Source organism: Salmo trutta, chromosome 2, assembly GCF_901001165.1.
Source record: "Salmo trutta chromosome 2, fSalTru1.1, whole genome shotgun sequence".
NCBI lineage: Eukaryota > Metazoa > Chordata > Actinopteri > Salmoniformes > Salmonidae > Salmo > Salmo trutta.
Window position 1 is genome coordinate 72,735,775 of NC_042958.1, and position 14,030 is coordinate 72,749,804.

The 14,030-nt window shown below is 44.2% G+C and overlaps 1 protein-coding gene across 1 annotated transcript in view; it reads left to right on the forward strand.

The window, feature by feature from the left end:
* The window catches only part of LOC115162698 (transient receptor potential cation channel subfamily M member 4), a 91,471-nt gene that overhangs the window by 47,817 nt on the left and 29,624 nt on the right, over positions 1-14,030 (forward strand). Inside the window, exons 17-20 of the mRNA XM_029714175.1 lie at positions 723-769; positions 1,182-1,414; positions 2,054-2,169; positions 12,450-12,582. Of these exons, the coding sequence (XP_029570035.1) occupies positions 723-769; positions 1,182-1,414; positions 2,054-2,169; positions 12,450-12,582 (529 nt within the window). The remainder of the gene's footprint in view (positions 1-722; positions 770-1,181; positions 1,415-2,053; positions 2,170-12,449; positions 12,583-14,030) is intronic.

Below are 14,030 nucleotides of genomic sequence, written 5' to 3' on the forward strand. Positions count from 1 at the left end.
CTACACTCCTTTAACTTTTTTTCACATTTTGCTGCCTTAAAATTAAATCTAAAATAGATTTTCTTTCTCTACAAATCTGCACAACCTGAAAGAAAGTTATAGAACCCCACCCCCCTGAAATATCATAATGGGATAATTCTCCACCCCTCTGAGTTAATACTTGGTGAAAGCACCTTTGGCATCCAGTACAGCTGTGAATAATTTTCATTAAGATTCTACCAGCTTTACACAAGTCTTAGGGTAATATATATCCATCGTTTTGTCAAAAAATTGCTCAGCCTCAGTAAATTTGTTTGGGAATCAAACTTTATTTATTTGTCACATGCGCCGAATACAACATGTGTAGACTGAGATTCAGGAACACTCAACACATCTTGGAAAGCCATTCTGGTGTGTATTTTACATAACTTGTGTAATTCTTAACTTAACTGACTTGCCTAATCCAAAACTAACAATACAATGTATTAATATAGTTTCATTCATTTAAACACAGTACCTACCACATCAAATTCAATAAAGTATTCAATATATTCGCTGTGAGTTTCGGATGGAATCAAGGCATTAGAATGTACCAAAAGTTAGCAAAATACAGCTTGTTCTGCAAAAATCAAATAGGCACATTTTTCCATTTGGCTGGCTACTCCATGTGCTTGTGGAAAACACTGAGTATGTGAATGTACATCAATGTAATGCCTCATTGCAATATTATATTTTTACTTCAGTGAACAGCATACACAGGGTCCTAATAGTCCCAGATATCCTCTAAAAGGTGAGTAAAATATTACATTCCCTCATATCTCCATTTCCCTATTTTCTCCAATGTCCCTCACTTCTTTTTAGTTGAAGATAGAGCTCCATACACTGCAAATCTACCAAGTCATACAAACCCATCAAGTCATAGGTTCTTAATTGCTACATTTCATCAGCATACTTCAGTTCAGAATGTTGTCTAGCAGGTTTCAACATTCTGCATCACGCTATTATCGATTTTGTGCTTCATGAATGTTTCAAGTTTATCTAAAGTTCTAGTCTTAAAGAGTCTGTTATATGCCTGAAACAGGTCTATTGGTTTTGTAATGGTACAGTAGTACTGGATATAAATGTATGTGTACATTATTACTTTATGTAAATTAGTCTGCAGTAGTTCGTATTTATATGTTCGTCTTTCTCTGTTTCTTCAGGCACGCCCAACACCCCACCTAAACGGCCTTTTGTGGTATCCCGATGGCGGCAGTTTTGGTTCGCACCCGTCACTTCCTTTTTAGGCAACGTTCTGATGTACTTCCTGTTCCTTCTGCTGTTTGCCTACGTGCTATTGGTGGACTTTAAGCCGCCACCCCCGCGAGGCCCCGCTAGCGCCGAGTGTGTGTTGTACTTCTGGGTGTTCACCATCGTCTGTGAGGAGATCCGAGAGGTGGGAAGAGAAAGATGGCTGAAGGAGACCCAAAGGGGTGCACATTTTTGTTTTTGCCCTTGCAGCACTAACACACTTGTTTCAACTACTCAACTCATCATCAAGCCTTTAGTTGAATCAGGTGTCTTAGTGCTAGGGAAAAAAACAAAAAATGTGCACCCCTTTCGGTCACCAGGACCAGGATTGGGTCCCTAGTACCAGGATATACTGCATTCTTATTGCCCCTGCATAAGAAAATAGCCTGCAGTTGGCGCCAAAGGCAAAAACCCTAACCCTAACTGATATACTGGTGTAGTGTAATGTGTACAGTGTCTACATATGTAATGTTTATATATTATTAACTCTTTATGGCACTTTTAATGCTTGTAAGACTTAATTTAGCTAACTAGCAATATTGATTAGCAATTAGCTATCTAAAGCTGAAGAACATACGCACATCCAGGTACTTTCCGCAGGTGCTGGAGTTCGTTGGCAATAGATATCACCAGGGAGCATGCGCAGCAGTGTGCAGCGTTTGCCTTTCTGTTTTTCAATTAGCTATCTACGCTCACCCTGGATGACTGGGACTAACTTACAGTAGCTATATGTTCTGACTGGAGGTAACAGTGTTTGATTGACCCATGTCTTCTCTTATCCCAGACGTTCTTAGTGGGTAGCATGATGTGGCGTCAGAGGATGAGGAAGTACGTCCAGGACGTTTGGAACAAGTGTGACCTCACCGCCATCATACTCTTCATCATAGGCCTCACCTGCAGGTGGGCAACAAGATTTCACAGTAGGCTCTTATGTCATAACTGCATGGTCCAGAGATACAGTTGAAGTCGGAGGTTTACATACACTTAGGTTGGAGTCACTAAAACAAATTTTTCAACCATTCCACAAATTCCAGTTGGTCAGAAGTTTACATACACTAAGTTGACTGTGCCTTTAAACAGCTTGGAAAATTCCAGAAAATGATTCCATGGCTTTAGAAGCTTCTGATAGGCAAATTGACATCATTTGAGTACCTGTGGTTGTATTTCAAGGCCTACCTTCAAACTCAGTGCCTCTTTGCTTGACATCATGGGAAAATCAAAAGAAATCAGCCAGGACCTCAGAAAAAAATTGTAGACCTCCACAAGTCTGGTTCATCCTTGGGTGCAATTTCCAAATGCCTGAAGGTACCACGTTCATCTGTACAAACAATAGTAAGCAAGTATAAACACCATGGGACAATGCAGCCGTCATACCGCTCAGGAAGGAGACGCGTTCTGTCTCCTAGAGATGAACGTACTTTGGTGGGAAAAGTGCAAAGCAATCCCAGAACAACAGCAAAAAACCTTGTGAAGATGCTGGAGGAAACAGGTACAAAAGTATCTATATCCACAGTAAAACGAGTCCTATATAGACATAACCTGAAATACTGCTCAGCAAGGAAGAAGCCCCTGCTCCAAAACCGCCATAAAAAAGCCAGACTATGGTTTGCAACTGCACATGGGGACAAAGATCATACTTTTTGAAGAAATGTCCACTGGTCTGATGAAACAAAAATAGAACTGTTTGGCCAAAATACCATCGTTATGTTTGGAGGATAAAGGGGGAGGCTTGCAAGCCGAAGAACACCATCCCAACCGTGAAGCACGGGGGTGGCAGCATCATGTTGTAGGGGTGCTTCACTGCAGGAGGGACTGATGCACTTCACAAAATAGATGGCATTATGAGGGAGGAAATGTATGTGGATATATTGAAGCAACATCTCAAGACATCAGTCAGGAAATTAAAGCTTGGTTGCAAATGGGTCTTCCAAATCGACAATGACCCCAAGCATACTTCCAAAGTTGTGGCAAAATGGCTTAAGGACGACAAAGTCAAGGTATTGGAGTGGCCATCACAAAGCCCTGACCTCAATCCTATAGATAATTTGTGGGCAGAACTGAAAAAAGCGTGTGCGAGCAAGGAGGCCTACAAAGCTGACTCAGTTACACCAGCTCTGTCAGGAGGAATGGGCCAAAATTCACCCAACTTATTGTGGGAAGCTTATGGAAGGCTACCCAAAACGTTTGACGCAAGGTAAGCAATTTAAAGGCAATGCTACCAAATACTAATTTAGTGTATGTAAACTTCTGACCCAATGGGAATGTAATGAAAGAAATAAAAGCAGAAAATAAATCATTCTCTCTACTATTATTTCACATTCTTAAATTAAAGTGGTAATCCTAACTGACCTAAGACAGGGAATATTTACTAGGATTAAATGTCAGGAAATGTGAAAAACTGAGTTCAAATGTATTTGGCTAAGGTGTATGGAAACTTCCGACTTCAACTATATAGGCCCTGTTTGAATACTTAAAAAATACACCCTTCCTTCCTTGAGCAAATCGCTGATCTCATGCAGTAAGTTTGGTAGAAGCAATGGGGTGGACACCATATTTGAACTTATCATCTCACTTATAGGTCAGGTTACCTAAAGGAAAAGACGAAGGAACGATTCATGTTTAAGGTATACAAACATGGCCAATGTCTAACAATATAAACTGGGAGTTATCAGTTTGTTGTCATCCGTCATGGTATCATTCTCTGATCATGGGGGAAAAAAATACAAAAGGAGCCACACAATTATTCCCCTCTTATTCATAATGCACATAAACAGGCCTGTATTCACAAGTGTTGCTGATTATGTGCTGATTATCGGATCAATTTTGTCTTTCAGATCGTAATGATTAAGATTATATGGACAGGGTGGACCTGATCCTTGATCAGCACTCCTTACCCTAAAACGGGAACGTTTCTTCATATGGACATTGATGGACAGTAGAGGGTTATTTTGTCCTTGGGACCAAATTATACTCCCACATGGTTCAGTGTGCTATGAATGCTGAATTCCAAATCAAGCTAACACTCCCTAGACACTCCTGCAGATATTAGAGAAATGGTTAGGTTAAAGCAATATAATAATTGCTTCACCATATTGCTTACACCTATCCATTATTTTCTGCTTTACAGGAGTGTCCTGGTGTATTTGGAATTAAGCACCACCCTTTTCGTCTGAACAGGGTCATATACATTTGTTCACACCGTAGGAAAACTTAACTTATTTGACAAGTTGTCCGTCAATGTGACGGGGGAGAGGGGTGGGCCTGGAAACAGGAGACAAAGGGGTGTCGAGACATGGGTTTGATTCTAGACACATGAAAAGTGGGATGTATACGGAGGGTACTGGGCAACAGAAGACGAACAGCAGAGGGGCAAATGAAATGGGGAAAGGGCAGATAAACGGGGGGGAAAGTTTGCGGGACTCCACCCGGAGGGTGTGGTTGTTAATGTCTTTACTATCAAATGAGGAGAGACAAACTTATCACACAAGTCAGAGTTATACTTAAACTAAATCTTTAATAGTGAGAGCTTTGCAATGGCTTGTCGACGAATCACAGTTTCTGATGATCCGTTGAGAGTGCCAAGACAAAAGTACAAAGGTCTTTTATAGCCAAGATACACCACTTTCAACCTACATGACGAACAACAGATATATAGAATGGGTCACAAGGTTAAGATGCGTATGAAAGATACCTATAATATATAGCAGACAGTATCTGCTGTGTCAACAGTTTTCATTGTTAAGACCAGTGGCCCTCCAGTGGACTTCTGGCCCTCCGACTCCAAACTGGAACCATCTCTCCCTGGTACAGTATAGAACAGAAACATTAACTCATGCTCTGGAATGCTCTTTAGGTTTTATCACCCAAAATACATCATAAATCTCCTGTCAGTGTTATCTCCCAGAGGCCCATCCTCAGTAGAACACACACACAATAGTTAACAGAATACTCTGGGGGTGGAACCCGGAGGACAGGTTGGCCGACAACCCAATGAGTGTGTAGAACGCCTTCCAGAACCAGGACGAGAACCAAGGACCCCGGTCGGAGACCACGTCCACTGGGAGGCCATGGATCCGGAAGATGTGCTGCACCATGAGCTGGGCTGTCTCTTTGGCAGAGGGTAGCTTAGGGAGAGGAATGAAGTGGGTGGCTTTGGAAAACCGGTCCGTTGGACTGGGGGTGGAGAGAGTATACTGGGGGTGGAACCCGGAGGACAGGCTGGCCGACGACCCAATGAGTGTGTAGAACGCCTTCCAGGACGAGAACCAAGGACCCCGGTCGGAGACCACGTCCACTGGGAGGCCATGGATCCGGAAGATGTGCTGCACCATGAGCTGGGCTGTCTCTTTGGCAGAGGGTAGCTTAGGGAGAGGAATGAAGTGGGTGGCTTTGGAAAACCGGTCCATTACTGTCAGGATGGCGGTGTTGCATCAGACGGGGGGAGACCCATGACAAAGTCCAGGGATATGTGAGACCAGGGACAGTGAGGGACAGGCAGAGGTTGAAGGAGACCAGCCGGAGCTTTTTGAGGAGTCTTGTTCTGCGCACAGATTGTGCATGTCAGGAACCATGGTAGGCCACCAAAAGCGTTGTCGCACAAAGACCAGGGTCCAATGGGCGCCCAGGTGGCAGGCAAGCCTGGAGGAGGGGGCCTACTCCAGGACAGAGTAGTGGACCGCGTCAGGAGCAAACATCTGTTTATCTGGGCCCCCCCGGGGTTCGGCTGGGGATGCTGCACCTCACAAACGTGCTTCCCTATTCTGTGCCGTCACCAGGCATGAGGTGGGAAGGGTGGTCTCGGGTTCCAGGGTAGTAGCCGTGGGGCTATAGTGGCGTGAAAGCTCACCCGGCTTGACATTCTTGGATCCCGGGCGATAGGAGAGGGAGAAGTTGAACCGGGTGAAAAGCAGGGGCCACCTAGCTTTCCTGGAATTGAGACGCTTGGCAGTGTGGAGATATTCCAGGTTCTTGTGATCGGTCCACACAACGAACGGATGTTCCGCCCCCTCCAGCCAGTGCCTCCACTCCTTCAACGCCATCTTCACTGCAAGAAGCTCATGATTTCCCACATCGTAGCTCCTCTCCGTGGCATTCAGGTGATGGGAGAAGGCGGCGCCGGGATGTAACTTGAGGTCCAGGGCAGAACGCTGGGACAGGACAGCCCACTCCGACATCCGAAGCATCGGCCTCCACCACGAACTGGCTGGACGGGTCAGGTTGAACCAAGATGGGAGCTGTGGTGAAACGGTGTTTGAGATCCTGGAACGCCCGGTCAGCAGCTGGGGACCACTTGAAAGGAACCTTGGGAGAGGTGAGTGCAGAGAGGGGGGAGCTGGATAATGCGGCGATAAAAGTTGGCAAATCCCAGGAAACGTTGCAGCTGCACCCTGGATGTGGGCTGGGGTCAATCCACCACCGCTCTCACCTTCCCGGGATCCATCTGTCTGCAGCGATGATGTAACCCTGGAAGGGGATGGTGGAGCGATGGGATTTGCACTTCTCTGCTTTCACAAAAAGCTGGTTCTCCAGGAGGCGTTGGAGAACATGTCAGACGTGGAGCACGTGTTATTGGGCTGAGCGGGAGAAGACGAGGATGTCGTCAAGGTAGACGAAGACAAACCGGTTCAACATGTTGCGGAGAACATCATTAACCAGAGCCTGGAACACAGCTGGGACGTTGGTAATGCCAAATGGCATGAACAGATACTCGTAGTGACCGCTGGCCATGTTGAAGGCTGTCTTCCACTCGTCCCCATCCAGCATCTGCATCAGGTGCTAAGCATTCCATAGGTCCAGCTTGGAGAACACGGTGGCCCCCTGGAGCGGCTCAAAGGCCGAGGAGATGAGTGGAAGCAAGTAGCGGTTCTTCACAGTGATGTCATTGAGGCCCCGGTAGTCGTTGCATGGGCGCAGGGTTTTGTCCAACTTCTTCACAAATGCAAACCCTGTGCAGGCGAGGGAGGCAGAAGGATGGATGAACCCTGCAGCTAGGGAGTCCTCAATGTAGGTCTCCATAGCTTTGGTCTCCGGACCCGACAGAGAGTACAGTTGTCCCCGGGGCGGAGTGGTGCCTGCAAGAAGGTCAATCCCGCAGTCATAGGGTCAGTGTGGTGGAAGCGAAATGGCCCGGGCCTTACTGAACTCCCCCCGGAGGTCCTGATACTCTGTGGGAATGGCGGAGAGGTCCGGGGCAACTTCTGAGCCCCCAGGAAGATGTTCCGGGGCAGTCTGCACTGACTTCATGCAATGAGCATGACAGAACGGACTCCAGCCCATGATGGCACCAGCAGACTAGTCAATAAGGGGATTGTGTCGCTGGAGCCAGAGAATCCCAATACCACGGGAACCTGAGGAGGCTTAATGAGCAGGAATGTATCATCTCGCTGTGGTTCCCTGACACAGTTAGGTTGATGGGGTTAGTATTGTGGGTGACCCGGCCTATAGAGGTACGCCCGTCCAGCGCTCTAACGTCCATGGGAATAGAGAGGGGCAGAGTGGTTTACGGACGCCAGGGTAGCGTCCATAAAGCTCTTATCGGCCCCAGAGTCTATGAGTACCAAGAGAGATTTCGATTGATTCCCACATAGCAAAATGGCATGAAAAGGGGTGCGAGTAAGGCAAGAGGAAATGTTCTCCGTATGGCCCACCAGAGTACTCGCTCCTACCGGTGAGCCTGGTCTTTTAGTGGACAGGTGGAGACGAAATGACCAGTAGTCCCGCAATACAGGCAGCTCTTAGTGTGAAGCCTGTATAGCCATTCGTCTGGAGATAGCCTAGCTCTGCCAAGTTGAATCAGCAGACTTTGGAGACTCTCGGTGGAGCTCGGATAGCCTCGGGTTCTCTCGGCAACGGAGCCGTCGGGGACTTCTAGGATGCCTCGGAGGCGAGGTAGAATCCTTGCGCGGGCAACTGAAATCAAATCTCCTCTCCTTCCTTCTTTCCCATAGTCGCCCATTTAGCTGAATGGTCAAGGCGATGAGCGAGTCGAGATCCGTTGGTAGTTTCCGGGCTGCAAGCTTGTCCTTTACTTCCTCCGAAACTCCGTGCAGGAACATGTCGAACAGCGCTTCCAGGTTCCAGGCACTCTCAGCTGGCAACGTGCAGAAATCCACCGCATAGTCTGCCACACTGGCAATGGAGCATCGAAAACTTTCCTTACCTCCGCCATAAACTCCTCCAGACTGAAGCATACGGCCGACTGTTGTTCCCATACTGCCGTAGCCCAGGTGAGAGCCCTCCCAGACATTAGCATGATGAGGTACGCTATCTTAGAGCAGTCAGAGAGGAAGGAGTTGGGCTGCAGCTCGAGGATGAGGGAATAATGAGCGAGAAATGCCCGACAGGTGCCCGACGAATCGTTCCAGGGTTCCCGGGAAACCGGGGTGGCCGGGGAGGTGGTGCTGCTATCAGCCGGGTTACTGAGGGACTGGGAGGTTAGCGTTGTGGTAGGCTGCCTAACAAACAACCCGCAGAATTGCTCCAGCAATGTGTTCAATGCTCGGTCATGGCGCTCGGCCAAGGTCTGGAACCCTTCCATCAGACCACGAAGCAACTGCTCGTGCCTTCCAATAGTGGCTCCTTGGGAGGAGATTGTGTTGCGAAGCTGGTCCGAGTCTGCTGGGTCAGTCATGGCCAGTTCGTACTATGATGTTTTAGGGAAGACCCAGATGCAGACAGTGTTAAAGTAACAGAAGGTTATTACTAGAACAGGGGTAGGCAAAACAACAGGTTAAGGGCAGGCAGATGTCGGTATTCCAGATCAGAGTCCAAAAGGTATAGAACGGCAGTCAGGGTCAGGGCAGGCAGAATGGTCAGAACCGGGAAAACTAGAAAACAGGAACTAGAAACAGACAGGCGCAAGGGAAAAACGCTGGTAGGCTTGAAGAACAAAACGAACTGGCAACAGTCAAACCGAGAACACAGTTATAAATACACTGGGGATAATGGGGAAGATGGGTGACACCACGAGGGGGGTGGAGACAAGCACAAAGACAGGTGAAACAGATCAGGGTGTGACAGTAATGGGTCTTTTTATAAACTATGGTACCAGTGAAGATTTCCCACACTGGACAACTTGTTACAGCTGTCATCGATAATAATCAGAATTTTTTATGGCAGTGTAAGTTGTCGTTATATCATATATTAAGCATTAATTAGTTAAATTATACATTGTACTTGAACCCTGTAAGAATCCTGGATCTAGCTGTCGGACAGTTTTTTGTATGGAGATCTCAGAAATGCAGTGTAACTACGTAACATTTCATGTCTCCTTATGTTACAGGGTGAAAACAGTTTTAATTGGCACACAAGTCCAAACAAAAAAATGTGATTGCAAAATCGAATGCTTCTAACAGAAAGAGTCAACATACCTTGATACTGAAAACATAAATCGATACTGTCATTACCATGGTTCTTCAATAATTATGCATAATCCATGTTGGATCCAGCTGATATATTACATTTGGTATGGTTACATAAGACAGCCTGGTCAACCTGGTCTCAGAGCATTTCATTTTATTCTGTATGTAAATCTGAGACACTCCGTTTAGTATATGATATGATATGTTACGTTTCGTATAGTATGTATTCATTTGGATCTCCATCCAATTCATTATGAATTAGCGAAGCGTACAATATGTTACGAATTTGTCAAACATAAAATATGATATGATTTTGCAGAGCGTATGATATGTTACGAATTCTAGCTAGCTGGCTAAGGTTAGCTAGGACAAGGTTAGAAGTTAGGTTAAAGAGTTAAGGTTAGGGGAAGGATTAGCTAAAATGGTTAAGGTTAGGGGTAGCTAACATGCTAAGTAGTTGCAAGTAGCTAAAAAGCTAAAAAGTAGTAAGTAGTTAAAAAGTTCTAATTAGCTAAAATGCTAAAGTTGTCTGTGTTGAGATTCAAACTTGCATCCTTTTGGGTTCGTGTTATACACCCACCTATCTACCCCGACCAACCACCCTACAAGTAACCATCTGTCCAGCCTGGTCTCATAGACTAGACATAACATAGTAAATGAGACACTCAAATTAGTAGGATATGTTAAGTTTGGTATGGTTACATAAGACAGTTACTTAAGGCAAAAAAGGAAGTAGGGTGGATGGGTGGGCGTATAATGTGAACGTCTAGCAAACCAAAGATTGCAAATTCAAATCTCCTCACGGACAACTTTGCAACTACTAACTACTTTTTAGCTATTTTGCAACTACTTAGCATGTTAGCTAACCCTTCCCCAAACCATAACACTAACTTTAACCCTTTTAGCTAACCCTTCCCCTAACCTTAACCCTTTAACCTAACTCTTAAACTTAACCCTAACCTTAATCCTAACCCCTAGCATAGCTAACCTTAGCTAATTAGCTAGAATTCGTAACACATAATACACTAGGCAAATTCGTAACATATTGTACGTTTTGCTTTAGTAACATATTGTACTTTTAGCAAATTTGTTACATATAATATGAATTGTAATTCGTAATATATACGAAATGGGTGATGAACATCCACAAATTAATACATACCATACTAAACGTAGCATATACTATTGTAAATGGAGTGTCCGGTTTATGTACAGAATAATACGAAATGCTCTCATTTTCACACATCATCTGATCCAGAAAATAATTTTTCAAATGACAGTCAAGTGAAGAACAGCTGTTGTGATTGAGCATGCAATGCAACAGTCCTAGTGCTGGAAAAAGGAATGTTCATGAGGAATGTCCAGAGTATTTTGGTGTCTCATTTGTTGGATCTAATATCCCTAGTGAATTGATGTTGGTCATCTGTTGTTGTCTGCTTGATTTACAGCAAGGTCTCATTAGATTTAACAGAGAAAGAAAGCATCAAGGTATTGTGTTCATGTTTTCATATGTTTTTGTGCCTCGGATTGGACACCAAGTCAAGTGTGCGCAATTCTGTTGATAGAATATTGCGCAACACCCAATGCTATTCCTAGAAATTATTTTGGATATAATGACAACAAATTTCATAGCCTAGTGGCCTTATTCACAATATCATCTGGTAATGAAATAACATGACACATTTAAACAATATAAGGGGCATGCAATTTTAAACAATACAAGGGGCTTGAAGTTGCCTACTTGAATTTGGAGCTTAGAAATTCAAGTACTGGAATAGGCCTACCTGCGTGAAAAGACTGTGTAATTATTGTAGGCAATTTATAAATTCTGCTGCTCCCTTATAATTATCTGTGATTTGGCCACTTTCGTTTGATTCCCGCTGCTTCAATTGAAGGGTGTTGTGCTACTCTGTTGCGTCGAACCACGTGCTGTTATTATGAGGACGACAACATCTAATGTTAGCTTCAACTTTGCTTTCCATTACAAATCCTTCTGCTTAAAAAGTAACCTGGTTTTTCGTCACTTTATCATTATATAAACAGTGAAGGTGAGATTCAAATGGTGCGATTAATGCTACCACTATTCATGGATTTATTATGTGTGCCTGCGTCTGCCACATAGGCTACAGAAAAATCGTCATGCATGCATCCAATCTATTTAGTCAGTCAATGTCCACATTATTCTTACATATTTTAGAATGTAATAATAATTGAAATATCAATACATTGGCAAAGCCCCCCCCAAAAAAATAATTCTTAAAGTGGTATTGGCCAACTTATTTTTTTTAAATACTTTTTGCATGCTTTTTGGGGGGATGGATTCTATTTTAGGCCCTATATGTACAAGTATATAAATTATACAAATGTATAACATCGAGGTCCTTGAAAATTACAATTAAGTGCTTGAAAAAGTCCCTGAAAGTCTTTGAATTTGACTTGCCAATGTCTGTATGAACACTGCTTTAACGGATGTATAGTCCTAGGCCTATGCTGTTGTATAGGTGGAGTTATGTGTCAATTTGCATGTGTTCACTTTTATTCCTCTAAGTACACATGTGGAACTGCATGAAAATCCTTTTTATTTTATTTTTCAAATTATTTAGAAATGTTGATCCCAATGTCACACATTGGCCCCATTATTTATAGAAAGACCTTGATGAATATACTTACATTTGCTCTACTGTGTGTGTGCATGTGTGTGCGTGCGTTTGTGTGCATGTGCATACTTTACGTATATGTTTGTTTGTGTGTGTCGCTGTGTCTGTCTTTGTGTGTCTTTGTGTATTTGTGTGTATGTATGCATTTGTGTGCGTGGGTCAGAATGTTCCAGTGGTCCTATGAGTTTGGCCGAGCAGTCCTGTGTGTGGACTACATGGTCTTCACACTTCATCTCATCCACATCTTCGCCATTCACAAACAACTGGGGCCAAAGATCATCATCGTCGGCAAGATGGTGAGACTTACTGAAGCAACAAAATGAGACATGACTATGGCTGGGTTGTGTTCAGTTATTTGAAAAAAAAAACGTTTTGGAATGGAGTGGTTTGAGGTGTGATTTGAGGTTTGAGGTGTGAAGATAAGCACATCCATAAAAACCTTTCTCAGGTGCTTGATCCGAGAGGATAACATGCACCAAAAAATATAAATCTGCACACTGGTATGATGCTCCCCAAGTGTTTAATGGTCTTGGCAAAGACCCTTGTTGGGTAGAAACGTTGCCCTTTTCTCATTTAACACTGTGGGACCATCATACCAACGTGTTCAATAGGAACACAGATTTAGATTTTCTGCACTCCCTCTTGTCTCACTCAGTAACTTTCCATACACCTAGTTCATATCCACTCTCCATTGACCCCTTATACATGTTAAGTAATCAGCAAGTTCTAGTATGGTAACATGAATAAGTATATTTCAAGCTAGAATCCAACAGAGCTTATTTAGAGTTTAAGCACAGGCCTATATATAGTGCATTCAGAAAGTTTTCAGACCCCCTTTTCAGACTTTCCCCCCCCAAAATTATGTTACAGCCTTATTCTAAAATAGTTTTTTTCTCTCATCAATCTACACACAATACCGCCTAATGATGAAGCAAAAACAGGTTTGTAGAATTTGGAGTACATTTATATATATAAAAAAAACTGAAATATAACATTTACATAAGTATTCAGACCCTTTACTCAGTACTTTGTTGAAGCACCTTTGGCAGCGATTACAGCCTCGAGTCTTTTTGGGTATGACGCTACAAGCTTGGCACACCTGTATTTGGGGAGTTTCTCCCATTCTTTTCTACAGATCCTCTCAAGCTCTGTCAGGTTGGATGGGGAGCGTCGCTGCACAGCTATTTTCAAGTCTATCCAGAGATGTTCGATCGGGTTCAAGTCCGGGCTCTGTCTGGGCCACTCAAGGACATTCAGAGACTTGTCCCGAAGCCACTCCTGCGTTGTCTTGGCTGTGTGCTTTGGGTCATTGTCCTGTTGAAAGGTGAACCTTCACCCCAGTCTGAGGTCCTGAGCGCTCTGGAGCAAGTTTTCATCAAGGATCTCTGTACTTTTCTCCGTTCATCTTTTCCTCGATTCTGATTAGTCTCCCAGTCCCTGCTGCTGAAAAACATCCACACAGCATAATGCTGCTGCCACTATGCTTCACCATAGGGATGGTGCCAGGTTTCCTCCAGATGTGATGCTTGGCATTCAGGCCAAGGAGTTCAATCTTGGTTTCAACAGACCAGATAATCTTGTTTCTCATGGTCTGAGAGTCTTTAGGTGCCTTTTGGCAAATTCCAAGCAGGCTGTCATGTGCCTTTTACTGAGGAGTGGCTTCCGTCTGGCCACTCTACCATAAAGGCCTGATTGGTGGAGTGCTGCAGATATGGTTGTCCTTCTGGAAGGTTCAATCATCTCC